We start from the raw sequence: 27,395 nt of genomic DNA on the forward strand, positions 1-27,395 counted from the left end.
GAAAAAATAAATCTCTCTTATCATCTCTAACATTTCACAGATGAATAAAAGCTGTGAAAAAGCTAAACAGTTAACTCATTGGAATCACGAATTAAAGCGGAATTGATGTGAGATTATAACTTGTTTTTAGGTTTGCAGGGTGTTTTTTATTAGGCTTGCAGAGTGTTGCAGGGTGTTGTAGCGTGTTACAGGAAAGTAAAGTAATACAATGTTAAAGACAGAAATGTGATGAAGACAGAATGTGACACAGGAAGTTTTAAGGGAAAGATGAGGCAAGTCGAAATTGAAGTATGGTGTACATTAAGCGGTGTTTTTCATGAATTTTTAAGAAATTGCTAATATCCTAACTACACGGATGTGACGAATTATTGAAAGCTAAAAGAACATGGGCTTCTACGTGGCTTTGAAAAAACTTCTGATTTGCATTTGCATCTTATTTGTTCAGAAGAGCTTGGATGATCAAACTGAGAGCATGGTGAGAGGTTCCACCAAGATATTTCAAGAATGGGAAGAAGTTATCATGAACGCTGGGATGCTACCATGATGGAAGACTATATGGTCGCTAGTTAAAAAAGATAAAAGTAACACACAAAATAGTGTGATCATCAATAACTTAATTTTATCATATTATCTAATTTTTAATGTATATGGAGAACTTTGATTTTCATTTTTTTCAAAAACTGAAAACATATTTCAGTTTTTGAAAAAAATGAAAAAAAAAATTCAAGCATAAAAAAATTCAGATAAACAAAGTATGGTTTACATTGTGTTTTTGATGAATACTAAAATTTAGAGAACTTTATTCGTAAATTTCCTAATTCGCAGTGTCATAGAACCTTGAAAATGGCGGATGTTACTGGGATATCGGGTTTTAATTTTGAAAACTGTTTAAGGTTAGAGTTTATCATAAAGATATTTTTTTGTAATCACAAATAAAGTTATTTCATTGAAATAAATTTCTCAGAACGTTGCGAACTTAGATTTACTTACTATGTATGAGTCTATGTAAGGTCTTAGCGCAATATATAACTTTTTACTTAGACTTCTTTGTAAATATATTTTTCGATGGTAAAAACTTTTCTTTTAAATTTTAGTTACAGTACTTGAGTTTTCTTAGAAATTCTTTCAAATAAATTTCAGCTTTTGAATAAAATATTTTGATCAGTTCACTGCTGATTGGTAAACTGTGAACCGAAAAAAGTGAAGATATATAAAATTACTCAATTTTTTAAAAAAGAAATCAGCAAAAGTTACTGGTATAAAAATATTTGTTAATTATTAGGATAATATTTGATACATTTATCATTACACATACACTCAAACGCGCACGCACACACAATACATAATCATCTTAGAATTTTTAGTGTTTGATATACTTATGTTATGTTTTAATTAAGTAAAATAAATATTTTTTTTACTCTGATCAAATTCACAAAGAATCGTCTAGTTACATATACTTTGATAAAGTCTGAAAAAAATTTTTTCAGCTTCATAATAAACAGTTAAAAAAAAGTGTTGAGAAAAAATTTTGTTGATGTCTGTAATCAACCAATTAACAAAAAAAAATACTCAATATCAAACAATATTTCTCAATTCATTTTTTAGTTTGAATATTGTTTGGTACTGATATCAAATATATCAATACGTAAAGGTACTGATATCATATTTTTTTAAATTTTGGTCAATATGTGGGAACTATACCATTAAGAAAAGCTGTATTATGGAAATTAATAAAACAAAATTGACCTGAATTTTATATTGTTAATACTGTTCAGAATTATACTATGTAATCATGTAAAAGGGATCCTGAAAGGAAATCTTCCTTAAGGTTAATTTTAGCTTGTTTTATCTACAGTTTTAAACCACTTTTAAAAATTAAATCAGTCAAGCTGGTTAACTTTTAAAAATTGTTTGAAACTCTAGATAAAGCTAAAAATCAGAGCACTAAGAAGTCAAAGATTTTTAAGTTTTTAAACTTTTAAGACTTTTCAAATCTTTAAACTTTAGAATTTTTACTTTAATGATTTGTTTTATCAAAAAATCAATATTTAAGTATTTATTGGTAAATATTTATTATGAAATAATTTATTGAATTTGAATTTTGTGATAAAATAAATAAGCTCATTGAAATCCGCACATTTTAACTGGATTTTATTAATTTCATAAATAATATTTATAGAGATATCAATGTTTATAAAGATATCTTTGTTGAAGTTATCTTTACTAATGAGTTATTTAACATCTTCATTTATGAGTTTAAAATTTTATCCTAGGTTAGATGTGATGCTAAAACTTTACGTTCATTTTATTTATTTGAGTTCTTTTTTATTATTTATATTTTTATATTCCAGAAATCAACTCATTCAAAATCAACTAGGCGGTAAGGTTCCTCTTCCAAAAGCAAAGAAAACAGGAACTACAATTGTTGGATTAATATACAAGAATGGGGTGGTTTTAGGTGCTGATACCAGAGCTACTGAAGTGAGTAACACCATGTAAAATGTTGCTTCCCGCTTAATAAAACTTTTTCTTTCTCTTTTGTCCTCAGATAATTGTGGTAAAAAAATTGTGGAGAAAAGTAAAATGATGGTTTCAAAAATTTTTTAAAAAAATGCCAGTTTCTAAATAATTACTTTTGCTAATGTATAAACAGTTTTAAGTTTTTATCTTTTAGATGAAATGATTTTTACAAAAGTCTATCTAAATCCAAGTTAACCTGATAATGATAGCAATTCTTAAGAAAGTTTTTAACTACTTATAGTGCTGAATAGATATGCAACCTGTTAAATTTCTGATTTGTATATTAGCCTACATTATATGTTTAATAGTTTTCAATATTATTTTTAGTTAAATAAGCATCTTGAATTCTTATGATTTACAAAATTCAAAAAAAGTGATAAGTTTTATTTAAAATTTAAGAGACTATTATGTAAGGCTGGAATATCCTTTTATGAAACCTTTTTAGGTATGCCCATGTTATCTAATTTTGCAAAATAATTACCTCATGTTTGCTTATAAACAATTATCCTGTTGCTGTTTTTTTTATAAGATATTAAGTAAAATAAATATTGATTTCATTTTTAGGGTAATACTGTGGCCGATAAAAATTGTTCAAAGATACATTATATAGCACCAAACATTTAGTAAGTGGTAACTTGAAACCCTTTTTTTTTTATTTACAATTTTGTGTTTGCCTTTATTTTCTTTTTTCTTTTACTATTAATAAACTGATATTCATTCCTAAAAAAAATTTTTTTTAATTTTTTGATTGAATGGTTTTTTGTATTATTTGTATTACTTTTTGCTGATAATTAGAACTTTTTAAAATAAGAGAATAAAACTGTTGCAACTACTTTCCTAACTTTTCCTAAAATTTCCTTAACATTCATTTGTTTTGAATACTTCCTTAATGAAAAAGATATCTTCTGTACCAATACTTCTAATGACGTATGATTAAATAGAATAAAGAAATATCTATCAACAACTATCTTTGAATTAATTTTATATAAAACTTCTTTTAAATATCTTTTTTTATATACTCTCTCTTTTTATTTAAATGCTCATAGAGACCACCATAGTCAAAACTGTTTTAATACATTGTTCCAGTTTTGATTGTAAATTCCCTCTTGGATGAAATCATAAATTATCACAGTATTGCAGTGTATTCCAGCATGTCTTATAGATGATGCTTTTTGAGGATAATCAAACAGTATTAAAAATATTGACTATAAATAGTTTAGTATTTTTGATAGCAAAATTTAATTTAATTTTTAGCTGTTGTGGAGCAGGTACTGCTGCAGACACTGAGTATACTACACAAATCATATCAGCAAATATAGAGCTTCATCGACTAGAAACACAAAAGAAAGTATGTTTTTTATTTACAAAGGAAAAAAGTATCTAAAAATAAGAGCATACTTTTAAAAAACAATCTTGGTTTCAATTTACCTTATTCCAATCTCTTTCAGTCTAATTCATTTTTTTGAAATAATTTTTTAGCCTCGAGTTGCTACAGCTTGTCGGATGTTAAAGCAATATCTTCACAGGTCAGATTTTAATAATTTTACAGATATTTATTGTCCTGCTTCAATTTTTACCCTTATAAGTAAATGTTTCTGCACAGATATCAAGGTCATGTGAGTGCTGCTCTAGTTTTGGGTGGTGTTGATGTTACAGGACCTTGTCTGTACACAATTGCACCTCATGGAAGCACAGATAAGCTACCATATGTTACAATGGGTAAGAAGCCTTTAAAGCTATTTAAATTCTTTTCAATATAAGTATAGAGTGTGTCTCACTAAGATTATCTTTAAAAAAAAATAGTTTCAAAACCTAAAGGTATGTTCACATCAATATTAAATTGGAATTGAAAAAAAACTCTTTAAGGCCACTGGATTTTGATAAATAGTTTTAAAATATGTTTTTAGACTAGGTTTAAAAAGGTATTGAAAATATAGATAAATCAAACCATGCTGAGTATCTAACTGTTGACATCACAGTTTTTTGGAGTTTTTTTTACTTAGAGTCTTGGTATTACAAGCTGCTATTAGTTTGAACCATTTTTAAAGCTTTTCACTTTAGGGTTGCTTTTTCATTTTGTAAATAACTTCAGCTTTAGTGTAGATGTAACGTTGGAGATAAGTTTCATATGAGCTCACTGGTAGAAAATGAGAGTGCTATATATTTTTCTAGAAATACTTCAATTAATATCTATTTCAATTAAATTTGAACTTAAATTTACATGCTTGTACGTAACTTAAAAATATCTACAATTAACTTTTAAAAGTTCAGAAACATATTCTGGATTGTTTTTATCTTTTGTGAGACATCAATATGCACCAAACTGGGTATTTGATTACTCATCATTGCTAAATCCCATATTATTTGGTTACTCATCCCATAATACTTTTCTGTTACCCAGGATGACAAGATGAGAATGCAGTTTTTTTAACATTCTGCAGCCCAACTCCCATTAATTGCCAAACAGTTCATCAGTCAGCTCCTTGTAGTTTTTATAACATGTTCAGTTTGACCACTAATATCAAAAAAAATCCCCAGAAAATCTTTTGGGGCATGTAAGACATCTAGGATTCAAAAAATGTATTTTTTAAAAATCATTTGTCATTTTCTGCAGGAAATATTTAAGCCTGAAAATAGCTGGCTCTTATGTAACTTTTAACTTTATGTAATGTTAGCTACAATAGTAAACATCTCTGAAGCCAGAAGAAAACAATTGCCATTGAAAGTCATCTTCACAGATTGTAAAACATGAGACAAACAAATCGTTTTTAGAATACAAAATGTGTTTTTAAATTGAAACTTGAATTTAAAGTGATTAGAATTGTAAAGAAAGATAAGAAAATGTATTCGAATGGTAAAATTTACAGAAATTTGATCATATTTTGTGAGAATTCCATCAATCGAGTAAAAGTGTCTTGTATTATGAGTTTATTATTAAAGAATACAAAAATTTTTCCTTTAAAACACTATTTTCTTCATGTTTTTTGCACTAAAATGAGAAGAATGTTAAAATGTAAAGAATGTTAAAATGTGAATATTGAAGAATTTTAAATGTAAATCCTTAAGACAATTAAAAATGATTTTAAAAAACACATTTTTTTATCCTGAATCTCACTACTTACATACCCTAAAAGGGTTTCCAGAGGACTTTTTGTTACAAGCAGTCTAATTGAACAGGGTGTGTTTTAAATCTTGTTGTTTCCTAAAGGATCAGAAACAACATGCTTGAGTGCAGCGTAAACTCTTTGTTTCTTTGTCTTTTTATTTTCGAGATCTTCTGATTTAAATATCTCTTATGTAGACAGAAGAATCTTTTCCACAGATACTGCCTTTTACACAGGTGATTTGTTCTCTGTATAGTACTAAACATGATGTGTTTTGTTTAGTACTTGGAAAATAATACCTGTAGTTTGTGAAAATGGAATAGAGAAGTTTAAGAAAAAAAAGAAATGATTTTAATTTGTAAGTAAAAAATTAATATTCACTTGTCAAAACCAAAGCAGTATGAAAATAAAATCCAGTATCATATTCATGAGAACATGCTTTTAACCTTAACGTTGACCAAAGGATACTTAAAAATAACTACAGAAAACGATAACAATTGGTTAATATTTCAAGTATTTTTTAAACTGTAAATCTATTTTTCTAATTTACGTTGATTAGTTTATCACTCCTTAAAAAATTTGGTGTTATAATTCACTGCTTCCTTGAAGAAATCGATATTATTAAAGTAACCGTTGTAAAACTGTTTTATTGCTCTATCAGGTTCGGGATCATTAGCTGCAATGGCTGTATTTGAAGCTGGGTTTAAACCGTACATGGAAGTAAGAATCGAAAATCAATTATTTACTAAAAATTAAGTTTTAGCAGATGATTTTTCTTATAAAAATTTCGAAGTGTCTCCGTAGAGCACAATGCGCTCTACATAGCCATAAGCTACTCAGAGCGCAATATTGTACACGCATACACAATTATTTTATTAAAACAGTGCAATTTATATTTCACAATAAAGCTGGTTGGATAGGCGTTTAAATCGAAATCAAAAATTATTTACTAAAGAAACATTTTGTGCAATTTATAAAGTAAATGTTTTAGATTAGAACATTCTATCGCCATCAAAATACAATGATAACATTTATTTGGAGAGTCATTAATTTCATCAGTTCAATCCAGTGTTTATTTGAATGAAATGTTTTAGATAAGTTCTAAGCAATCCATTATGGCTTGCCAGCATTTATCTAAAATAATCATGAATTCATTTGAGAAAAACATTCTAGTTCATATGCATAAGTAAACTAAGGCAATCTTTTTAGTTTATAGTTGTCTCTAGATTACATGCAGACATCATAGATATCTACATGTAATTTTATGTGTTCTTGTTTTTATATATAGGAGAAAAACTTGTGTATTAATAATATTTTTTTATATTATAAAGTATATAAAGTATTTATTTTTTGTTTTGAAATAAACATAAATTCACTATTTTTTAAAATAATAACAATATGATTTTCCAAAGAAAATTGCTAAAATTATGGCATCGATAAATCTTGTTCTCATAACTTTGACATCATAAACTCTGTCCTTTTTCCATTTAAACATATCTCCTTTAAAAAGGCACTTGATCTGAACATATCATTATCATTATTTAGTTTTGAAATTAGCATTATTGGAATTACAGTATCAAGGTTATGTAAAGAATAACCAAATTAACTATGTTGGCTCAAAAGAGCTATAATTATACTAGTCTGTAACAAAATAAAAATATATATATATATATAGTATAAAACAAGACGTATATTTATACATAAATGTATCACATTAACATAACATTTACCCTCCTCTTAAAAGTGTTCAGGTGTACTTACAAGTTAAGTTTTTCTGGTGCTTTGAAATTTGTAAAAATCTACGAGAAGAATTTTAATTTGTTCTATAGGATTCATTTTGTTTTCTAGTTCTTTTCGGAGATTAAAAGAGTTTCATTGCTACCACTACTGGTTGGGGGATAGTTATTGATGGTTGTTACTTCTAAAATGTTGTTTGATGTTTGTATTATAGGAGTTGTTCCAATGGAAGCCAGCTGTTTAGTAGACACTGTAGTCTCATGACCACTAGGAAATCTCACATAAACATAATGAGGATTTGATTTGATGAGCTGAACCTCATTTACTGAATCTTCATATTTACTTTGCATCACACACAACTTTGTAACTAATGATTTTAACACCATATCCTAGAAACTCGGACACATCTGCAAAGACTAACAATATCTAAGTAGGGAAAAATCCTTTTAAAAAAACTTTATTGATATGTATGTACATGAATATTTACTCTTATCACATACTAACAGTTATATATAATCAATTCTTGAATCATAATTAATAGAAAATCAAACTTTAAAATTATTTCATTGCAAATAATCCTACATTCAAAACCAACAACAGTAAGTACCAAAAAAGAATTTGCAATTAATTTTTTTTTTACCAACTATATTTGGCCACTTTACAGCATTTTTTAATTGCACATGCTTGACTTTAAAATGCATAATATTTATTATATTTCGATCAAAGATAATGTTATATTTAGATCGAATTGATAGCCTTTAAATAAAATTGACACACACATATATATTTGTAAAAAATAAGAGAATATACATCCTATTTTTTTAATATGAACAAGATAAATTTTTTTTTAAGTAAACTAATGAAAGATATTTGCTTACATTTACGTAGATTGCAAAATCGGTTTGAAATGCCAGTCTTGTACATAAATATTTTAGATCAATGCTGGCATACCATAATGGTTTGTCAGTACTAATCTTAAATATTATAATAAAATGCCTTTGCTTGAATTGAATCCGCCATGTGTGCAAATTAAATTATAGTACACGTATTTAAACATTTCAGGATAAAGTCTTTGGTCGAGCTTGGTCTTAGCATTAGCTGTTACCGTTAGCTTGCAACCATGTTTAACCATGGGTTGGAATGTTCTATTACAGTGTATTTCAATCGCTCGAAAAAAATTCATCCCAGGATAAGAAAGTATCATGAACTTTTAGCGACATTATTTTGAACAAAAAAATTATCGCAAAATAAAAGCAAATCACATCAAAATTGTTCAAAACATCAACAAGATTTAGCGCATGCGTACAAAGTATTGCGCTCCAAGTAGAATATGGCTGCATAGAGCGCATTGCGCTTCAAGTAGCAACGGCCTAAAAATTTACCTTTCAATATTATAGTTAGAAGAAGCCAAAGAATTGGTTCGACAAGCGATTCTTGGTGGAATCTTCAATGATTTGGTAAAAAAAAATTTATATGAGTTGTCAACTTAGGTGTTTAACAGCCATGAAGAAGTATATAATTTATCTGAGTCTATTCATTGTTATGTTAAATAAAAAATTATAATCTCTTTTTTTTTGTAAAGGGGTCTGGTAGCAATGTTGATTTGTGCGTGATAACTAAAGACGGTATTGATTACATAAGACCTTATGATGAGGCAAATAAGAAAGGAGTTAGATCACGTTCATACAAATATCCCATCGGTGCGACAGAGGTTTTAACCACAAAAGTTGTGAAAATAGATAGAGGATTAAAAGAAACCAATACAGACGAAGCTATGGAGAGTTGATCGAACTGTTGCGAGGCTTCTTGTCAATTTAACTTAGTTTTTTTGTCAAATTTAGACACGTTTTTCTTCTGAAGAAATTTTCGTTTTTATTTTTATTCTAAAGTAATATAGATTGCTCTTTCGTTTCAGAAAAAATCTTTTCTAGCTCTCGTTAAGTTTTGAAAAAAAGGATTTTTTTTTGTGTTGAACAACAAGAAGTTTTGACTCCTTTATTGGCCGAATTTAAAAAATACACTTTAAAAAAAATTTATTAATATTTTCAGAAAACTTAAGGATCTAAGAAAAAAAAGTTCAAATTTTTCTTTCTCCTGAAGTCAATTATTTCCTAAAAGTAATTGTTGTCATTTGACAAGCATTTGTCTTACATGGGGAATTACTAAAGACCCGGCTCTGATGTACACTTTCATTTTTCTTTTATTGCCATATGGCAACAAGGGCCCATAAAGGGTTAATTATTAGGCACCGCCGATTCGGTTCGTAAAATCCGCAAAAAGCCAATCCGACTTATTTTGAGGATTAAAACAGTCAGTTCGTAAAACTTTTTCGGATTAATAATCCTAAAACTAATTTACGAACCGCTAGTGAATTTCTTTTATTGCGGATTCTCTTTGCTGTTCGGATTATTAATCCGAAAAATTTTTACGAATCAATTTAACTTTAATTCGCTTAGCGAATTATACGAATCGCGTTCCATTCGCGTCACCATTAAATGATGTGGTCCAAAAAATTTTTATTATGTGTGCGTCCTATAAATAGTGGATTTCTTTTTTTTTATTTTCAATCAGTCCTATTTGGAAATCTTAACTTACAACAATTCGTTCAACAGATCTAGAGCATCCCGCCATCGGAAATTGCGTAAATGCGTAAATTCCGATGTGAGAAATAGTTTATAAAGGTGACTCCGATGTGATGCCATGGTGAGGAATGGTATCACATCGGAGGTGCGATGTAGTCCGAGGCCGATGGGGAGAATTTCACGCACTCTCCGATATATTTCGAGATTTACGCATTATCGTACGATATTTTCGCGTAATTTCACAATAAATCGTATTTAAAGTGGTATTTCCGATGTATTTATCTATAATTACGAAGTTTTGCAAAATTACAGCAAAATTTTGCAAGCCACCACAAGCCATTGGAAAATATCGGAAAATAAAAAGATTAAATCACATCGGAGTCACCTTTATAAAGTATTTCTCGCATCGGAATTTACGCATTTACGCAATTTCCGATGGCGGGATGCTCTAAACAGATCAAGTCTACTATTCTTCACCTACATTTATTACGGTAAGCCATTGTTATATTATTTTGATTTAAAAGTTAAGAATATTTCAAACTGAATTTTTGCGGTTTTTTTTTTTTTTTTGTAGATCGAATTCCTTTGCGAATTATTTCGCATTGCGGATTGCTTCAATTAGTGGATTGGTCCGATAAAATTTATATTGTTATATTTCTTCTACTTAAATATTAACAAAAATATAAATAGAAATAGAGATAACAACTAGTTTGAAAAATTGTTACGTTCATTTCAATAATTAAGGCAAATAATTAGTTCTTTTATTGAAAACTTTATGCATGCCTCTAAAATATCATTTATTGTTAAGACGAATATTAAGGAAAATTTTCAAATAACTTAATAAATAATTAGTTCCTTTTCGGAAACTGTTTGTATGCATCAAAAACAATCAATTGCCATTATTGAAATTACCGATCCAAACATATCTTAAAAACATAGCTTAAAACGACTCTCAAACTTAATCATCAAATTGTGTTACGTAATCATAAAATGGTATTACTAAATAACAGAAAAGTAAATGAATTTAGAAATACTTTCGATTTGTTAGTTAGATATATTTATTTTTACTCGTAAGCAAAAAGAAGCAAATCAAATGTAAAAAGAGATTTTAAAAATTTGATAATACAGTATTAATTTATTCCCTAAATATTAAATTGTCAAATCCTTGTCATTGTCATTCAAGCTCTCTTCTGGGATAAGATTAACTTCCTGCTCTAACTGTCTTCTGCGCGATTTTTCGTCTCTCAGTTTTTCTTGCAACCTATCTACTAAATTTTCAAGCATTATCCGTCGTTTGAGTAACTCGTTGCAATTTGATTCCTGCTCACTAATTTCATTTTGCTGCAACATTAATCTTCGGTGAAGTTCAAAATTTTCAGAGTATAGTCTATGTAAAGTATCTTTAGGCTCGCTTATTTCTGTTTTGCTCTCGATGTACTTTAAATGTAATAAATAATGTAATTAGGGAAAAATCACTGACATAACAATAGTTAAAAAAAAGTAGTCGAACGTTGTATTTACCTCATCGTCGGTCAGTTTAGTTTGATTTTGACTTTTCTTTAATTTTGATGGTTGCTCATTGTGTCGTGGAGAAGAATAAGGCGAGTTTTCCTCGATCTTTAAAGAAAGTTGTAAATGTTTCTTAGCAATCGAAAAAAAAATTGTTTGATTTAAATAATACTAACATGTGGTTACAATGACTTCTTTATATTTTCTGTAAAGAACAGGAAGATTTTAGCTGGTTTAGACCCCGTTTTTATCGTTTGAAAAAGCCTTAACTAATTATCATAACTATATCTTTTCTTATTTCATTTTATTTGATTAAAAAGTTGATGATATAAACGCTGCAATAACGTTATAAGAACTCTTTTTTAATTATTATTCAATCAGCTTTTACTGAGTTCACGTAAATCTAAATTTTTTAAAACAGTGTGACATGAAAAAAAGGACTTTGTGTTGGAATTATATAAATTCTCTGACCGAATACAAGTCAATAAAGAATACACTTATACAAGAATATTAAATTAAAACAAGAATACAACTATTTACAGTAACAATCATGAATTATGCTTAACATCTAAAATTCTTAATATGTACCTTCTGTATATTATATAAATTTGTACCTTCTGTAATTAAATAAATTTGTACCTTCTGTATATTAAATAAATTTGTACCTTCTGTATATTAAATAAATTTGTACCTTCTGTATATTAAATAAATTTGTACCTTCTGTATATTAAATAAATTTGTACCTTCTGTATATTAAATAAATTTGTACCTTCTGTATATTAAATAAATTTGACAAGAAAAACGAGATTTTGTTTAGTAACAGATATCTTTTTAGTTAAAATGACACAAACCATGTTTTAAAAGAGTTTAGTTTGATACTTGTCTTGTATAGGGAAGAGGAGGGCAGAGAGAAGGGGGAAAGGAGGGGGAGGGTTAATTTCTAAAATCTGAAATCAAAAATCTGTAACTGAATTTTAATGATGCATTTGTTAAAAACTTTTTTATATTTGTTTTATCAATTTTTTGATTAACAATATTCATGACAAATTCTTTAAAGAAAAAAAAAAGAGAAAAAAAAATTAACCCACCATCTTGTTTAACAAAAGGACCTCATTTCGAACATCTTTCAACAATTTACGGATTTGATTGCTATCTGAACTTCTCTCCGCACGCTCAAATTGAATAAGGATATCACTTATTGATAAATACGCCTGTTTAAAAGAAGAAAAAAAAAAGAAAATGAAATAGTTAAGAAACAAAATACAATTGATACATTACTAAATCTTAAGCGATAAATTGTAAAGGAGAGTTTACACTTGAAAATTGCATAAGAAAAGTTAGGTACCTACACTTGATTTCGTATTTTCACCAAATTTCCTATCGGATTTGTATTCTTTGCTGGATGAACTAGTGTTCTAAATAGGTGATGAGGAGTCAGAATTCAAACAGTTCCAATAAGTAATTAGACATCGAATCTCAAATTATCTATAGATTTAACAAATGGTAACAAACCATGTCTTTTAGTGAAAGTTTTTTTGGAAATTTAAAATGTCTTTTTCATTTCACATTGCGTTACAAAAGTTGAAACTAACAATTTTGAATATATTTTTCATGCTTAAGTAAGCGCTTAGAAGTAAAGTAACATTTTTATCAAAACTCATTAATCTCTTCATTTATCATTCTTAATTTAAATATAGAAAAGCTGATTTAACGACCCATTTTGCCGGGACGTTTGGTCACCTATTCTATATTTAAATTTAGAATATATTATATTAGATATAGAATAAGGTTTCAAATGAATTTTATATAGGGTGACCATGGTCCAAAACGTATGGTCCCTGTCTTATAGAAAGTCTATTATAAAAAAATTCTTTCTTACTCTACTCTTACTTTTCAAAAAGACTTTTTGTAACTACAACTTGATTAACTAAAAATTAATCCTGAATTTAGTAACTAAATACACTGACAACTGAGATGCATTGATATATTAAATGCTTGCCACTGGGAACAAAAACCCTTAATTAAAACTCATTTATAACATATATTATATCATTTATATCATATATATAAATGATATACAATATATATCATTTATATATATTTACTTAAAACCAAGTTAGGCTTTCAGTATTTGCTTGGTATCTCTAGCACCAAAGCTTCAAAAATAATAACAAAATTACTTTTATGAGTACACTTTTCCTAATTACCAACAACTTTCTGTTTAACGATTTTTACTTGAACATGCAGGCTCCGAAAAATAAACTAATGTCACTAATTTATCTTTGTTTTTTAACTTTAACCGTACAAGTAACAATTGCTTTAATGTCTCAATGGTTCCAAAAACTAAATGATCAGCTATCTATATTGCTTAATTAATTTCTTCAAAATACTGCTGTTACTATTCTGTAAACTATTGCTGTAACTATTCTGCAAAATAGCCATTAAAAGTAGCAACTAGCATTAAACCATTAAAATATTTAAGCGGTGTAGAGGAAATGAAACCTACCGAACTCACTTGCTGGTCCTTTGAAAAGGATCTAAAGTTCTCAGGAGCATAACTTATTCTCCCTGAAAGCAAATGAGGATCATTGTTTAAGTGTTTCTCTCCGGTAAACGACTCATGCAAACAGTAATTTTGATAATTATTCAAGTTTTGCATAAAGTTATCTCGGTGACCGTTCAGTTTTTCTACATAATTGTTTAGATTTTGTAATATTGGCGTGTAATGGTCAACTGATGCTCCGTATTTTTTAAGGTTATAAGAGTCTGATAAATTTTTTTGGTTCTGAGAAGCTTCATTTATCAGCGGTGCGCTAAAGCAACTACTACTTTCAAGCCAGCCACCACTAAGCTTTTTTTCAAAAGAGTTATTAGAATCTGATGCGCTTCGTTCAGAACTAAGATTGGAAGTTGTTTCCTGTTTTTTAAAATTGTCATGGTTGTTTGACGAACTGGGATTAGCGGATGGATTTTTGCTATTAGTCTGCAAATGGTAATTTTCATTGGCGCCCGGAATTTCTTTCCAATTACAACAATCCGGTTTTTTAACGTCTTCATCCGGTTTGATATCGGGGTTTTTTTTGTGAGTTTCTATTGAAATCGCACCTGTTGTGCATTCGTTACTATTCATACACTTGACTTTATTTTTCAGTTGTTCTATTTCTTGTTCGTAAGATTTTTTCACGTATTCCAAGCGTTTGTTGAACTCGCCAACATATTTGCTTTGAACAGATATGAGTTCTTGTTTGTGATTTAAATCAGTGGCTATTTTAACTTTCTCGATTTTTTCCAGCAAAGAAATTTTCTCGGAATCTGACTTGCGCAGTTTTTCGTTACAAATTTCCACTTTAGCTTGTATTTCTTCGAATTGAGTTTTTAAAGTTGCAAAATCGTCTCTACTTTTCTGAAGCTCAGTATCTTTCTTTCTCAGAAGTTCTGCATCCTGCTGAAATCGTTCGTGTAGCCGTTTGTTTTCGTTTCTTTCATTTTCAAGCAGATTTCGTAAACGATTCGACTCACTCTCAAAGCTTTCGATTTTGGTAGATGTGCTTTTTTGATTTACCAAAATCCCTTCCAACTCTCTTCTTAAGTTAAGGACTAACTTTTCGTGTTGCAATTTTTCCCTCTCAAGAAGAGTATATCTGTTTGTTGACTCTTTTAACTCCTCTTCCAATCTGTTCACTTCAACTCGGGCGAGTCGCTCTTTTTCTTGAGTTGCTTCGATACCTTTTTGAATTTCAGCTTTTTCGCTTCTCAATGTGTTTATTTCTTGGGAAAGGTTTTTGTTCTGAACTCGCAAAAGTTTCGTGCTGTCTTCGCAATCAATAAGCGTTTTTTCGGTTAATGAAAGTTTATTTTCAAGATTTTTTCGCTCAGTTTCGACTCGCGTTAAATTTGACTGCAGTGCCTCATTAGAATTTTCCATTAATCTTTTATCTGCCTTTAACCTGTCGATCTCTGAAATAAGTTTCTGAAATTTTGTTTGATATTCTTTATTTAGTTTAGTTGAGTATTCTTTTATTGTGGAGGATTCGTTTTCTTTATTGGTTTCCAGCTCTCTGTTCCTGCGAGCCAAATCAGTTTTTTCTTTAGTTAGCGTTGTTATTTCGTCCGTTAGTCGTTCGTTTCGTTCTCTAATTGCTTTAGTTTCGTTGTAAAATTGCTCTTGAAATTCTTTCAATAGCTTCTCCTTCAATTCTTCTGAACTTCGAGCGCTCATTAAACTTGTTTCATATAAGTCAGTTTTCAATTTTTTTAAATCGCTTTTCAACTCGGCTATACATTCGTCATATTCGCGTTGTTGTTCTTTAAGTTTGTATGAGTGCTTTCGCTCAAGCTTTCGCTTTAGTCGTTCGACCTCTTCTATGTAATGTTTTTCTAGCTCCATTCGTTCGCTTTGAAACTGTGCTTCTAGTTTTGACGCTTGTCCTTTCCATAGACTTCCGACTTCGTCTCTTAAATCCTTTAAATGGTCAATGTCGGAGTGTAAGTTTTTAATTTCATTTTCGTGAGCAAGCTTTTCGCGTAAAAATTTTCTTTCATATTCTAATTCTAAAATATCTTTGATTCTTTCTTTTTCTTTTCGGAAACTTCTTTCTAAAGATTCTTTCTCGCTTTCAAGTTTTTCTTCCATTTCAAAATTTGATATAAATTCTTCGGGTTTAATTGTACGAGATCCATCGAGGCGTACAAAGAGTCGTTTCTCACTTGCTTCAAAGCTTTGTTTGGGCGTTTGTAGCTGAGGCTTTTGTTCTTTAAACAAATTATCTGCCTTGAGTGTTGGTTCAATCGAGTGCAGTTGTTTGAAATCAGGATTATCGTTACAACCGCTGTTTATTTTTGAGGAATCGAGAAGGCGAGATTCTATTTTCTCAAGTTGCTTTTGGAAATCTTTCAAAATGATCTCGCGCTCCTTAACAAACCTATTAATGAGATTCTTCTTGTCCCGCTCATGATCTTGATTAATAATTTTCTTTTCGATTAAAAAACCTTTGATTATATCCTGCTTTTCGTTTTCAAAGTTAATCTCTAAATCTGATCTTATTTTATCATCAAAATTCATCGCGTGACGTTCTTCGTCGCTATATCCAAACACGGCTTGAGAGGGCGAATTGCCATTGTCGTGTGTTGCATCCAAACGTTTTAAGTCAGAAAAATCTGCAAACTTCTGTTCTTTTTCGCCTGACATTGCCCTTCGGCGTCTGAAGCCTCAGCGACGTATTTTTTGCATATATTCAGACTTCAACAGTTCAATTCATAAAATAAGAGCTTTCATTTAATGTATACTCAATATGCGTTGTTGAAATTTACACCGGTTAAATTGTTGCTTTAAGCTTCAACTGGAACAAAGTTACATGCCCGCATAAATTTAAAAGTACAGAAAATATAAACATAATGTTCATTTATAAATTTCTAAAGAAATATATATAATTATAGCTATTTACAATTTTTAAATAAAGAAATATAAGGGATATATGGAAATACTAATAAAAATACTGAAATAAAAGTAAGAAATTATCAATAAAATATATAAAAAATAAATGAAAAAAATGATAACTACATATGATGATAAAAAAGAATACTGTTTCATACAAATCATAACAGAAACGTTGCGATACAACAAATGATAACAATACGATAAATGATAACGGTAACGATACGATAGAACAAATAATAACGATAACGATACGATATAACAAACGATAACGATGATGATAAAAGTGAGTACAGCAGTTAAAACAGTATTAATAAATGTTAGAAAAAGATGAATAAACAAAATGAATAAAAGAATTAACAGCACCCGAAACTTATCTTTTTTAAAAAAAAACAATTTTTCCCCATGCTTTTCAAAAAAAAAAAAAAAAATTTATATATGAATTACAGCTGGTTATATAATTAATACGCGTCACTAACAGCCAAGCGAGACCAAGCGATAAAGTTTTTCATAAATATCATTGGTGGTGATATCTGGTAGCAATGTATTCGAATCTATTTTTTTTATTTGAATATTTATTTTTTTTTAACCATTTTATATATACAAGTTTATAAGTTTGTAAATTGATGCTTTTATCATTTTATAAGCAGAGTTTAAGAAAAAAAACTTTTACGTGTACTTTAATTGGTTGTTTAACATAAAAAATTAAAAAAATTGTATATGATATTTCTCAAATCGACAATTCACATTGTTAAAACTCCTATTATTACTAATTTTCATTTGATTGCTAAATTTACTTACTAATAAATTGAAATACAAGTCCCTCAGTAAATCTAAACGTAAGTAACAGAATGTATTATATACTTATTCTACTTGTTAAGCGTTGACCACCATTTTGCAGCTGAAGTACTCGGTCATTGTGATTGCAATTTGTTGAATTCAAAGTTTTCCGAGCAACAGAAAATTTAGAAAACTTTTTTAGTGATTAAAAGTTTAATCAAAGTGCGCTTCAATGATATATTAAAAATAACTAGATGTCTAACTTCCGCGTATTTTTTGAAGCAAAAATCGGCCATTATGGGGGGCAAATTTAACAAATCAAAAGCTTCGTATTTGTTTTGTTTTGATAAATAGCGTAAAGATTTTGCCCTCCATAATGGCCGATTTTTGCTTCACTTTTTCTTATACCGATTTACGGCAGTTAGACATCAAGTTATTCTTAACATATCATTGGTGCGCTTTGCTTTGGTTTTTTTATCAAAAAAGTTTAAAAAAAGTTATTTTTTAACAAAAAATGTTTCTTGGTAATTTTAGCGCCTTATAAAAAAAATAGTTGGAAATAAAAAAAGTAGTAATCAGACAAATAAAAAATTCGGCTGCATAACTAGGACTCTATTTTTATAGTTTTAATTGGAACCGTAAAAGTCCTGTTTGTATCCATTGTCTAAATCTAAACAAACGTATTCGAACATACATGAATGTGTAAGAGCGAATAGGAACGTTCACCACGTAAACAAATATGTAATGCATTTTTGAATTTTTTGTTGCTAAGTTCTCCAACGTTAATAAATAACGAGACAGCGAGAGCACAGTTAAATTCAAATGCTGAACGTGAAGAAGAAGATGAAAAAGTTTTCGTGAAAAACTAAAGGTATAGTTTTTAAGTATATATAGTTTTTAGTACTTAAATTAAATTAAAAGCTGATCAAAAATTACTTTCAAGTCCACATTATAAAAAATATTTTATCAAACATATAAAAATTATAAGGTAAAAAATCTATAAAACCAAAAATATATTTATTTTGTTTATATTTAATACAGAATTTTGAAGATAACAATAATTTAATTTGAAATATGAGATAATTCACCATAAAATTATAGTCAAAAAGTTAAAAGTTAATTGCATCAGAAATTTTAACGAAACATTTTAACAATTTAACTTCATCTTAAAATTATAAATATTTAAGAATTTTTTTTCTTTAGGTCAGTTATCATGTCTGGATCTCCAGAAATTTTAACTCAACGTCGTCTAAGTAAAATGCAAGTGCTGTCTTTGAACGATCGGTTTAAGAGCTACATTGAAAAGGTCAACAGCATGAGAGATCAATGCAAAAAGATTGAAAATAACGTTTTCCTTACTCAAGTATCCACTTTGCAAAATGAAATTTACGAACTAAAATTTATTTATGAAAGAGAGCTCGAAAATCAGCGCGATCAATTAGATTCAGTGACATCCGAGCGAAATTCTTTTCATCTGGAAGCGAACAGATCTGGGTCGCAGTTAAAAGAATTTCAAGAAAAGTATGATCAAAATATTTCACTTGCTTTTGTTGTGACGGTACTTGACGTCGCATGACGTCACTTGCTTTTGTTGTGACGGTGCTTGACGTCGCATGACGTTACTTGACGATACATGTTGTTTCTTTTTCTTCTGTTGCTATTTTCGCTGCTTTCTTTGGAAATAAAATAAAAATAATGAAAAGGAATAACTCATTAAAAGTTAATTATTATGGTTGTAAGAATATGTAAAGATTGCTGAATTTGAGCTTTTTGTGGTAAAGTATTTACGAAGTATTTGGTTGGCAACACAGTTCAATGAATGGATACATTTGTATGAATTCATTGAACTAAATATTGTCATTGAGTTTTCTCAATTTTTTGGTTTAGTCGGAGTTTTTGGTGTTCGTTTATGTTTTCCTAAAATGTTTTCTGAAAATAAGTTTATTTTCAACCGAAAAATTGATACTTGATCTAAAATATATTGATGATGGTGAAAGAAATTACACTGTATAATAATCTTTTCATAAAAAAAAAAGAGAAAAAAACAAGAGAAAACAAGTGAAAAGGCAACTTATTGTATATGAAGATTTTAAATCAAAATATCGGCTTTTTACAGCAAAATTAAAATCCAATGATGATAAACGGATACTAGTTTATAGTATAAGGCAAAAATGAACCGCTGTAAATTAGCTTGGTACACATTTTACTAACAGCAAATATATAAGTATACTAAAATCTAATCTTTTAAAATACAGAGCGTATTTTATACTATTTAAATATTTTAAGTGTTTTGAGGAAGCTGTTAAAAAGCTATATTGTTACCTTTTTTCCTGTTCTCGCCCATACTTTTATTACTATTTTAATATTCGTCATATGTTTATCTTATTTTCTGAATAATTCAAAAGGTTTATTTATTTAATTATTTTTTTCTTTACCATTTTTTCTTTTTTTTTTCTGCAATATTTACACTAGTTACTTTGGAATATCCCAATTGGTTCCCGAAAAGGTTCAATGCAAAGCACCAAAACGGTTTTTTCTTAAGCGTTGTTGAATGATTTTTAAATTCTTGGGAGAAAAAAAAACCCTACCATTTTTTAAAGCATTTTTGAATGCCATTTAAGTAATGATATTTCAATAGGCAGAGGGTGCACACGCCCCAATTTAAGGACTGTGTCTCCAGGTGTCCCTTCCATATATTTTACATATGAAGAACTATTTTATTGATTTCCTCTAAGTCCTCGAAATACCTTTGATTGCTTGGCATGATGTCCCTCCCCACTATAATCTTTAATGCAGACAAAGTGCTCCCCCTCCTTTTTAGATGTTTACATACAAAACAACAACCCTGAGAACGTCATTTCAATTGCTTTCCAATACGTATGATATACGCTGATTACCTTCTGTTAGAAATGGCGTGATGGTATTTGTGGATGGATATTTTGATTCAACTCGAAAGTTTGAAGAAAAATGGAAATCTGGCTTCAGATGAAAAAAGGTTGCCTATGCTAGCTTTATGTGATACAACATTCAAACAAGAACTCCTTACAACTAATTTTAACTAAGCTTTTCCAAAATAAGAACAAGAGAAGGGAGGAGGAAGGAACTTTTAAAATAAATTAAATGGACGAAACTACGTATCAAAGGCCATAAATGCAGGTGACAGTAATAGTAGAGGATGAGGAGGAGCAGGACGAAGCGGATGACTCTTTGTTTTTATTACTCCTCAAGAAAAATGTAATGCGTCAAAATTATATTCTCTTCGTATTTACTTGTTTAACAGCATTTGAATCTTTTATGTAACCAAACAGGTTTACTTCATACAACTTAATACGCTTCACTTTCCGAGTTTTAAAAAATTAAATATCTTTAAATTTTAGCTTGTTAGCTTTTACGCTAAAATTTTTCATATTTCGTTCAATATCTCAGCATAAGGTTTGTAATGTTGAAATAATTTAACGTTTATTCGGTGTTTCTTTAAAAACTTCATTTTCAACTTCTTGTAGGTATAACTCCGAGTCGAACAACCGAAAAAAACTCGAAGCTGCTCTTGCAGATTCCCATCGGTTGCTAGCTGAAAAAGATTCGCTTATTCAAGAATTGCGTATCACGATTGCTCAGCATCAAAATCAAAATTTAGATTTGCGCAAAGAGTTTGATGAGAATCGCGATCAACTAAGTACTTTGCAGATCAAGTATGATAAAGCGGCGGCTTTAAGTTCAAATCTTGAAGCAGACCTTCAAAAACTTTCATCGCAAATATCGTTTGAACGCGAACTTCAAAAAACGGTAAAAAAAAAAAAAATACGTTTTTTTCATAGTTTTCACAAGTTTTGTCTTCGGTTGTCATTCGTAAAAAAATATTTTTTTTAAAACTCTTTGCGAATTTCATTTTGAGGGAAATACTTTTAAAATATGTCACCAACAAAATTTGTTTTAAGGAATGAAAAGTGGTATTCTTACTGCTATCATTTTTATGAATAAAAAACAAATTCGTTTTAAATTACACTTTAGGAGGTAAACGAGTTAAAAAACAAAGTGGCCTCAACAAAACGTGCTTTGGAAATCGCAGAGCAAAAATTAAGTGACCACGATTTCCTAGATGAAAAGCTCCACAACAAAGTAGAAAACATACGTCGTCAAACTCAACAAGAGTTTATGGTCTTTCAAGAGCAATCAGAAAACAATTATCAACTGCAGGTGAGGAAGACTGGACCCGGTGAGATTTTCTGGTTGTAGTTGTCTTTCGCTGAACTTTCTGAACTTTTTTTTTTTTATTTCTTTCTCAGCTTCAAGAGTACAAAAACCATCTTGATCAAGAAAGAGATTCCCTTGCTCTTCTGAAAGAAGAAAATTTCAAACTCAAAAGTACCATAGAAGAAATGAACCTAAAGATTTTCAAACTTGACAGAAAGGTGAGTGGTATGTAAATAGCATGTAATAAAACGTGCTCGGCGGCTAATGATACATATTATCATAATGTTACATATATCGGCTCTAATGTTACGTATTACATTTAATCAACAAAGCCATACTTTTAAGTTCAAGATTTAAGATAAAGTAGAAAACAAATTTCATCTTCTTAATTTGATCGTTTTATTTGCATTTTATGTTGGTTTATCTCTGTTTATTTTATCTTGGTTTATCTCTGAATTCTGAAACTTTTTCAAAATACAGTGCATTTCCGCTCATGACCAAAACAAAGGTCTTCGCCACATCCTCGAAATTGAACGCAATTCAGCTGTTGCAACAATAAATGAATTAGAAGAAAAACTTCAGCAAATGAAAGAGAGCCTAGATACAAAAATACGCGAGTTAAACTTAGCAAACAGCAGTAACATTCCAATTGACCTTGAAATAGCAGCTTTATCCAGGCTGCTAGAGGCAGAGGAAAGCAGGCTAAAAGTAGCGTTATCAAATCCTCCGGGAGAATTAGTGCTTTCATCAAGAGGAGAGCTTATACCAAGTAAAAACCAAAGTGCTCGACGCTCGTTACCAGGGAGTCCAAGAACAAATGGTGCACTCCCTTCATTAAATCCCTCTCTCATTCGAACAAAATCAACACCAGGTATGTATAAAACTCACATGTAGAAAACGTAATTCGAATGATAATCTTTTAGTTATCCTGTTATATGTAGTTTTTGATTCCTTGACTTTCTGTTTGATAACTCTCATCAATATACTTTAACCAAATCAACTCTTTAGCTATAACTTCAGACACAACATCAGCGAACCAACCTCAGCGAAGCAGTCCTTCTCAGTTAAAGTACACCTTTCTACCACCTCTGACTGATACAAATAGGTAACGTAAAGATTCAGAAAAAATTTAGCAACTGAAAATTTTTATTTTATATAATCTTTAGTTTGATTTTTCCCAGGGGAATCAATCATCCTCCAAGAACGTTTGGTAACACAGCTATTCCGCTCATTTATAAACCCAAGAATTAGTTTCGTTTTTGTCGGAATATGTGTGCAAGTTTTTGTTTGGAGAAAGTGATCGAGCATAAACTTAACAAAATACAGCTATATCGCAGTCGTTTTTCACAAATATTTGTCTCGCCAAGCAAAAAGTTTGTACTAATGAGTTTCTTCAAACTTCGTGCACTTGAAAGGAAAATTTTTTTTTCCACACCAAGTCGGTGTCAGCGTCAAATAAATAAATTTTATACACGTTAAGGTATTTGTAATATAATACTTTAACCTATCGTTTTGTTATTGATCATCTTTTAATATATTTTATCATTTATTACATAATTATGGTATTACTTTATCGAAAACCTTATTAAAACTGGCGCAAAAAGATGGTATCGTAAAAGTGAACTATTGTTTAGAAAAGAAAAAAAAAACATGTTGACCTTAGCATTTAAAAGAACTGCCATCTATATTTTTAGATTTAAGTAAAGATATCGAACCAAAAAGTCAAAGCTTTTCGGTTTAAAAAATCCATTCCACGTTTTTCTCAATCTGTTTCTATATTCTTTTTGTTTTTGAGTTTAGAGTTAGTGATGATGTTTGTTGTAAACTATTTTTCTTTTACTTCTTTTTCAAGGGTAGAAAATTTTCTCTGATGTAATTTTAGAACATCATTTGAAATTTAACATCTGAAACAATTACAGGAGCTCCATTTTTTTAATCTTCTATAATCGAGAAGATCAGGATCTTGTGAAAAAGTTCAAGTTTAAAAAAAAAATCTTAAAAATTATTGCAATAATATGTGCAATCAAGAATTTAGTGCAGAACCTTTTGCTTTTAGACACTTGAGTCACGTGACACTTTACAAATCACTTCTTATGTAACAACAGTTAAGAATTTTTTTTTGTCGGCAGTAATTGATCATCTTGTTATTCATCAATTGGCTTTTAAAAGTTTAATCTCCTGATTGCAATTTTAATAACGCAATTTTTAATCGAAGGATTGAAATACTAATAGCGTAGGTTTAATCTGAACGTTTTAATTTTGCCACCTCGTTCCCAGGGTTATAGACATGTGAGGTCTTTCATCAAAATATTTTATTATCAAGTCTCAGTAAAAAAAAAAACAGCTCACAGGGGTGCGTAAGAAAGAAATCATCTTAAGCTTAATCAAAGGCAAATATGTTTTTTAATCCGAAAACAAAATGTTTCTTAGATGCTAAGAATGCAAAAAATCTATGAAAAACGCATTCAAAGACGCTAAAGTAAGAGTTTCGGGCGTCTATTAGGTAGCTTGGATTTAGAAGACAGACATAGTAATAATTAAGTTGATTTGCAGAGACTCCAAATATATTTATTTGAAGTAGGATTAAAAAAAAATTCTTTTAAAATGGGATTTGAATGGCTTTTTCTAGCTGGTGATTGGCTAAACAAAATACAAGGTTCTTTAATATATACTCTGTGATTAATAAGTGTTGTTTTGAGAATAAAATATTAACGTATAATAATAAGATCCCAAATCTTCGTTTGATGTACATTTAGTAACAATTGTTGAAAAATATTGATATACATTTAGTAACAATCTTTGAAAAATTTGTGTTACATTTAGTAAAAACATTTGAAAAACATTTATATACATTTAGTTACAATTTTTGAAAAATATCTTTCCCGTTATGTAAACGTTTCTGGTTTCATACTATTATCAAAAAACAAACGGAATCACTCGCAGTGAAGGGAGGAAGGAGAATAAAAAGACAAGGAATCACTTGCAGAGGAAGGAGGTGGGAAAAAAAACAAGGGAATTTCTTATTCATATACTTATTTTATTTAAAATGTTAAAGCCTATTGAATGAATTTTCATTGTTATTTATGAAGGTATTAATTGCGTCTTATCATTTTTAAAAGAGATGTAATAATTAACCTAAATATTACTTTAAAACGTAACTCGTCAAACAAATAATGTATCAACATTGTCGTGTTTAGGGTCTCTCAGCCCTTGCATATACGGTGGGGCTGTAGAGATTCAAGGGGCTGCAAAAAAATATAATCAGAAAATATTATCAGTGTTATGGCATGAGTTATGATTATAAGGGGCCGCAATACATTTCCTGCAGAGAGTCCCGCTGTCGCAAAACATGGCATTGTGTGTCAATATTATAGAATAAATAACATCTGCACGTTCTCGCGAATATGTATTTATTTTATATAAAGATTAAAATATTTTAGAGTTTTATAGACTTCTTTTGTAATCTTAATAGTAATTTGTCAACTTATGTTGATGTATCATTTCATTTTTTGCACAGATTTTCTGCCGTTAATGTTTCTTTGATTTAAAAATGTATATAAATAAAAATGTGTATAAATAAATAACTGCATGCTTTAAAAAATCAATTTTTTTAATTCAATGATTAAATAAACAAAAAAGCGAATTTTATGAATATGATTTTGTATTGCTGAATTTTTATTCTTCCCACATTTGCTTCACTAGCTCACTTATAACGACAAAATTTTAATTTGTATTCCAAAAAGAAATTTGTACGATGTGATTTTTTTAAATTTTTAAAGGAAAATCATTTCTGATGAAATAATTGATAGTATAGTCTATACCTTATTTTGTATTTTCAATACTTAATAGGTTTTAAGTAATGTAGTGCTAGTACATTTACTCTTTGGCTGACGAACACATTTTACGCACATGACTTTAATACAGATGTAGACTTACATAGCTGCAACTACAAACCGCATGTTGAACCACAATCGTTGAACGACTTTTACAATGCTATCTTAACCTTGTTTTAATGCTTTTCATAGCATTAAAACAAGGTTAAGATAAGTAAGACCATCCCCAGAAGGCATTGGACGTCCATAGACGTCCACTGGACGTCTAAAGACGTCTAATGTCTACTCAGGTGTCGGGTGTTTTTTCACATTATCATTCTCAACTTTTATAAAAAAGTTGGAAAATTTTAACAGCCAACATATTTTGTCAGTTTTTAAAAGTAAATATTAGACAAATTTTGGAAGCTTATTATGTCCTTTTAAATGTACAAGTTCCTTGCGTATTAGAACTGATCTATTTCAAACTGTAGTTGTACAACTCGTTTCCAGGAGATGCTTTTTTTTTTATCGGGGCCTAGGTGTTTCATGGCGGAGCCATACTAAGAAAAATTTATCGCGCAACTTCAAACAATATAACAAATTTTTTTGGTTGGATTCAAAAACAAGACCTATGTAATGGCTAATTAAATAAAAGGAAGTTGCTAAATTTCTTCCTTCTCTTCAAAACTGAGGGTTTTAAAACATGGCTAAATACAACATTATCTGCGTTCAAATGCATAATTCGCCATGAAAAAGTTATTATCGTCAGTTTTTTTTATTGGCAATGCAAATATGGACACCTTGAGAGAGAATAATCTTTGAATGAGGGGCCTTAGCCACACGTGAAAACGCTTTTCTCTTAAGAATTAAAAACAAAGTTTTTGAGTTTTGCGAAACTCAATTATTTGTTCAACTTGTTATTCTTGACACGTTTTGTACGTGTGTTCACGTTTTCGTACGTGTTTTTTTATGCAGTTAAAATTCTTTACATTTTTACTTGGCGCAATGTTTTTCTTCGCGACTTTTTTTTTTTTTTTCGTATACAAGGGCTTTACTGAAAATGATATATATATTTTTAATTATAGATTTTAATTATAGATTTTCTCCTAAATTTCATTACAGACATAAAAACCAATATCCTTTTTACTCCTCGTGGTATATATTTCTGGTAATTAACACAAATTTCCTAATCAGCTGTATAGTGTATCTTTTTAAAATCGTGTATAACTTAAAAATCTCGTACATAGAATGACACTTACCAGCAAACACCCTTAAATATGAAATGATATTTTTAAGAATGCTTGCCGACCGATGATTTCCATAATAAATACAACTTGAAAAAATTTTTTTCCTTTTATAAAAACAAATGTTGGATCCAACTTTTTAATCTAAAACTGTTTTTTGTCGCTCTTTCAGATATATTTTTTTTTTTTTAACTTTATTATTTGAAAATAAATAGTTAGGATAGCTGATTGCACAATGAGAAAAAATAAATAATTAGGGTAGTGATTGATAGCACGAAAAGAAAAAAATGTTTCGGTTGTGCTTGATTGCACGAAGAGAAAAAAATAAGTTGTTTGGGTTGTTAATTGCACGAATAGAAAAAAAAAGACATTTAATTGCCAGGTACTTCTCTTTTTTTGTGTGTGTCGCTTTTTGTTGAATAAAAGAATAGGAACTTACAATAATTTTCTTGTCAACTTTTGAGTTGATTTTACTCAAA

At 29.4% G+C, this 27,395-nt stretch overlaps 7 protein-coding genes across 15 annotated transcripts in view; 6 read left to right on the forward strand and 1 right to left on the reverse strand.

The window, feature by feature from the left end:
- LOC145181174 (procollagen galactosyltransferase 1-like) overlaps positions 1-27,395 on the forward strand; it is a 381,403-nt gene that overhangs the window by 158,006 nt on the left and 196,002 nt on the right. The gene's annotated exons all lie outside the window — the stretch shown is intronic.
- Positions 1-27,395, forward strand: part of LOC145181173 (glycogen [starch] synthase, muscle-like) — a 361,885-nt gene that overhangs the window by 158,006 nt on the left and 176,484 nt on the right. The window lies entirely within an intron of this gene.
- Positions 1-27,395, forward strand: part of LOC145181181 (non-structural maintenance of chromosomes element 4 homolog A-like) — a 227,620-nt gene that overhangs the window by 158,006 nt on the left and 42,219 nt on the right. The gene's annotated exons all lie outside the window — the stretch shown is intronic.
- Positions 1-27,395, forward strand: part of LOC145181172 (protein zer-1 homolog) — a 207,822-nt gene that overhangs the window by 158,006 nt on the left and 22,421 nt on the right. The window contains exon 2 of one of the 3 annotated variants that reach the window (XM_090101237.1): positions 24,718-24,855. The exons of 1 other annotated variant lie outside the window; for it this stretch is intronic. The gene's annotated coding sequence lies outside the window, so the exon portion shown is untranslated. Of the gene's footprint in view, positions 1-24,717; positions 24,856-27,190; positions 27,299-27,395 lie in introns of those variants that run through there. One more of the 3 variants, XM_090101239.1, reaches the window with a different exon arrangement.
- Positions 767-9,224, forward strand: LOC145181627 (proteasome subunit beta type-7-like). The gene is made up of 9 exons (XM_090101264.1): positions 767-893; positions 2,352-2,481; positions 3,085-3,143; positions 3,775-3,868; positions 4,000-4,046; positions 4,124-4,239; positions 6,286-6,344; positions 8,759-8,818; positions 8,944-9,224. Exons 1-9 carry the CDS (start codon positions 844-846, stop codon positions 9,145-9,147), a joined length of 819 nt encoding a protein of 272 aa, XP_089957390.1. The 5' UTR covers positions 767-843; the 3' UTR covers positions 9,148-9,224.
- Positions 10,984-16,860, reverse strand: LOC145181170 (uncharacterized). Of its 7 annotated transcripts, none has more exons than XR_016456653.1 (5): positions 13,968-16,860; positions 12,798-12,867; positions 12,541-12,663; positions 11,465-11,560; positions 10,984-11,380 (listed from the first exon to the last, which is right to left on the reverse strand). XR_016456653.1 is itself a non-coding variant. In XM_090101229.1 (5 exons), exons 1-5 carry the CDS (start codon positions 16,638-16,640, stop codon positions 11,093-11,095), a joined length of 3,246 nt encoding a protein of 1,081 aa, XP_089957355.1. In that variant the 5' UTR covers positions 16,641-16,860; the 3' UTR covers positions 10,984-11,092. The 7 variants fall into 7 exon arrangements, 2 of the variants coding, with proteins under 2 accessions (XP_089957355.1, XP_089957354.1); XR_016456649.1 differs by having other exon boundaries at positions 11,465-12,091; positions 12,222-12,663; positions 12,802-12,867; positions 13,959-16,860; XR_016456650.1 differs by having other exon boundaries at positions 11,465-12,066; positions 12,196-12,663; positions 12,802-12,867; positions 13,959-16,860.
- Positions 19,400-23,414, forward strand: LOC145181175 (glial fibrillary acidic protein-like). The gene is made up of 7 exons (XM_090101256.1): positions 19,400-19,673; positions 21,170-21,452; positions 21,678-21,863; positions 21,953-22,078; positions 22,341-22,731; positions 22,869-22,965; positions 23,042-23,414. Exons 1-7 carry the CDS (start codon positions 19,651-19,653, stop codon positions 23,109-23,111), a joined length of 1,176 nt encoding a protein of 391 aa, XP_089957382.1. The 5' UTR covers positions 19,400-19,650; the 3' UTR covers positions 23,112-23,414.

The sequence above is a fragment of the Hydra viridissima genome, unplaced genomic scaffold (assembly GCF_058129835.1).
Source record: "Hydra viridissima isolate aposymbiotic clone 2 unplaced genomic scaffold, HvirCarnegie_v1 scaffold_10, whole genome shotgun sequence".
Classification (NCBI taxonomy): domain Eukaryota; kingdom Metazoa; phylum Cnidaria; class Hydrozoa; order Anthoathecata; family Hydridae; genus Hydra; species Hydra viridissima.

Bases quoted from the DNA above. Each gene is read 5' to 3' on its own strand.
- LOC145181627 (XM_090101264.1), top strand. From the start codon at position 844: ATGGCGGATGTTACTGGGATATCGGGTTTTAATTTTGAAAACTGTTTA. The intron at 894-2,351 runs GTTAGAGTTTAT...TTTATATTCCAG, and splicing joins AATTTTGAAAACTGTTTAAG to AAATCAACTCATTCAAAATC. The intron at 4,240-6,285 runs GTAAGAAGCCTT...TTGCTCTATCAG, and splicing joins GCTACCATATGTTACAATGG to GTTCGGGATCATTAGCTGCA.
- LOC145181175 (XM_090101256.1), top strand. From the start codon at position 19,651: ATGATGGTGAAAGAAATTACACT. The intron at 22,079-22,340 runs GTGAGTGGTATG...TTCAAAATACAG, and splicing joins TTTTCAAACTTGACAGAAAG to TGCATTTCCGCTCATGACCA. The intron at 22,966-23,041 runs GTAACGTAAAGA...GATTTTTCCCAG, and splicing joins CCTCTGACTGATACAAATAG to GGGAATCAATCATCCTCCAA.
- LOC145181170 (XM_090101228.1), bottom strand. From the start codon at position 16,640: ATGTCAGGCGAAAAAGAACAGAAGTTTGCAGATTTTTCTGACTTAAAA. The intron at 12,868-13,958 runs GTAGGTTTCATT...TCACCTATTTAG, and splicing joins AGGACCAGCAAGTGAGTTCG to AACACTAGTTCATCCAGCAA. The intron at 11,561-12,540 runs GTGGGTTAATTT...CTTTCTTTAAAG, and splicing joins TCCTTTTGTTAAACAAGATG to ATCGAGGAAAACTCGCCTTA.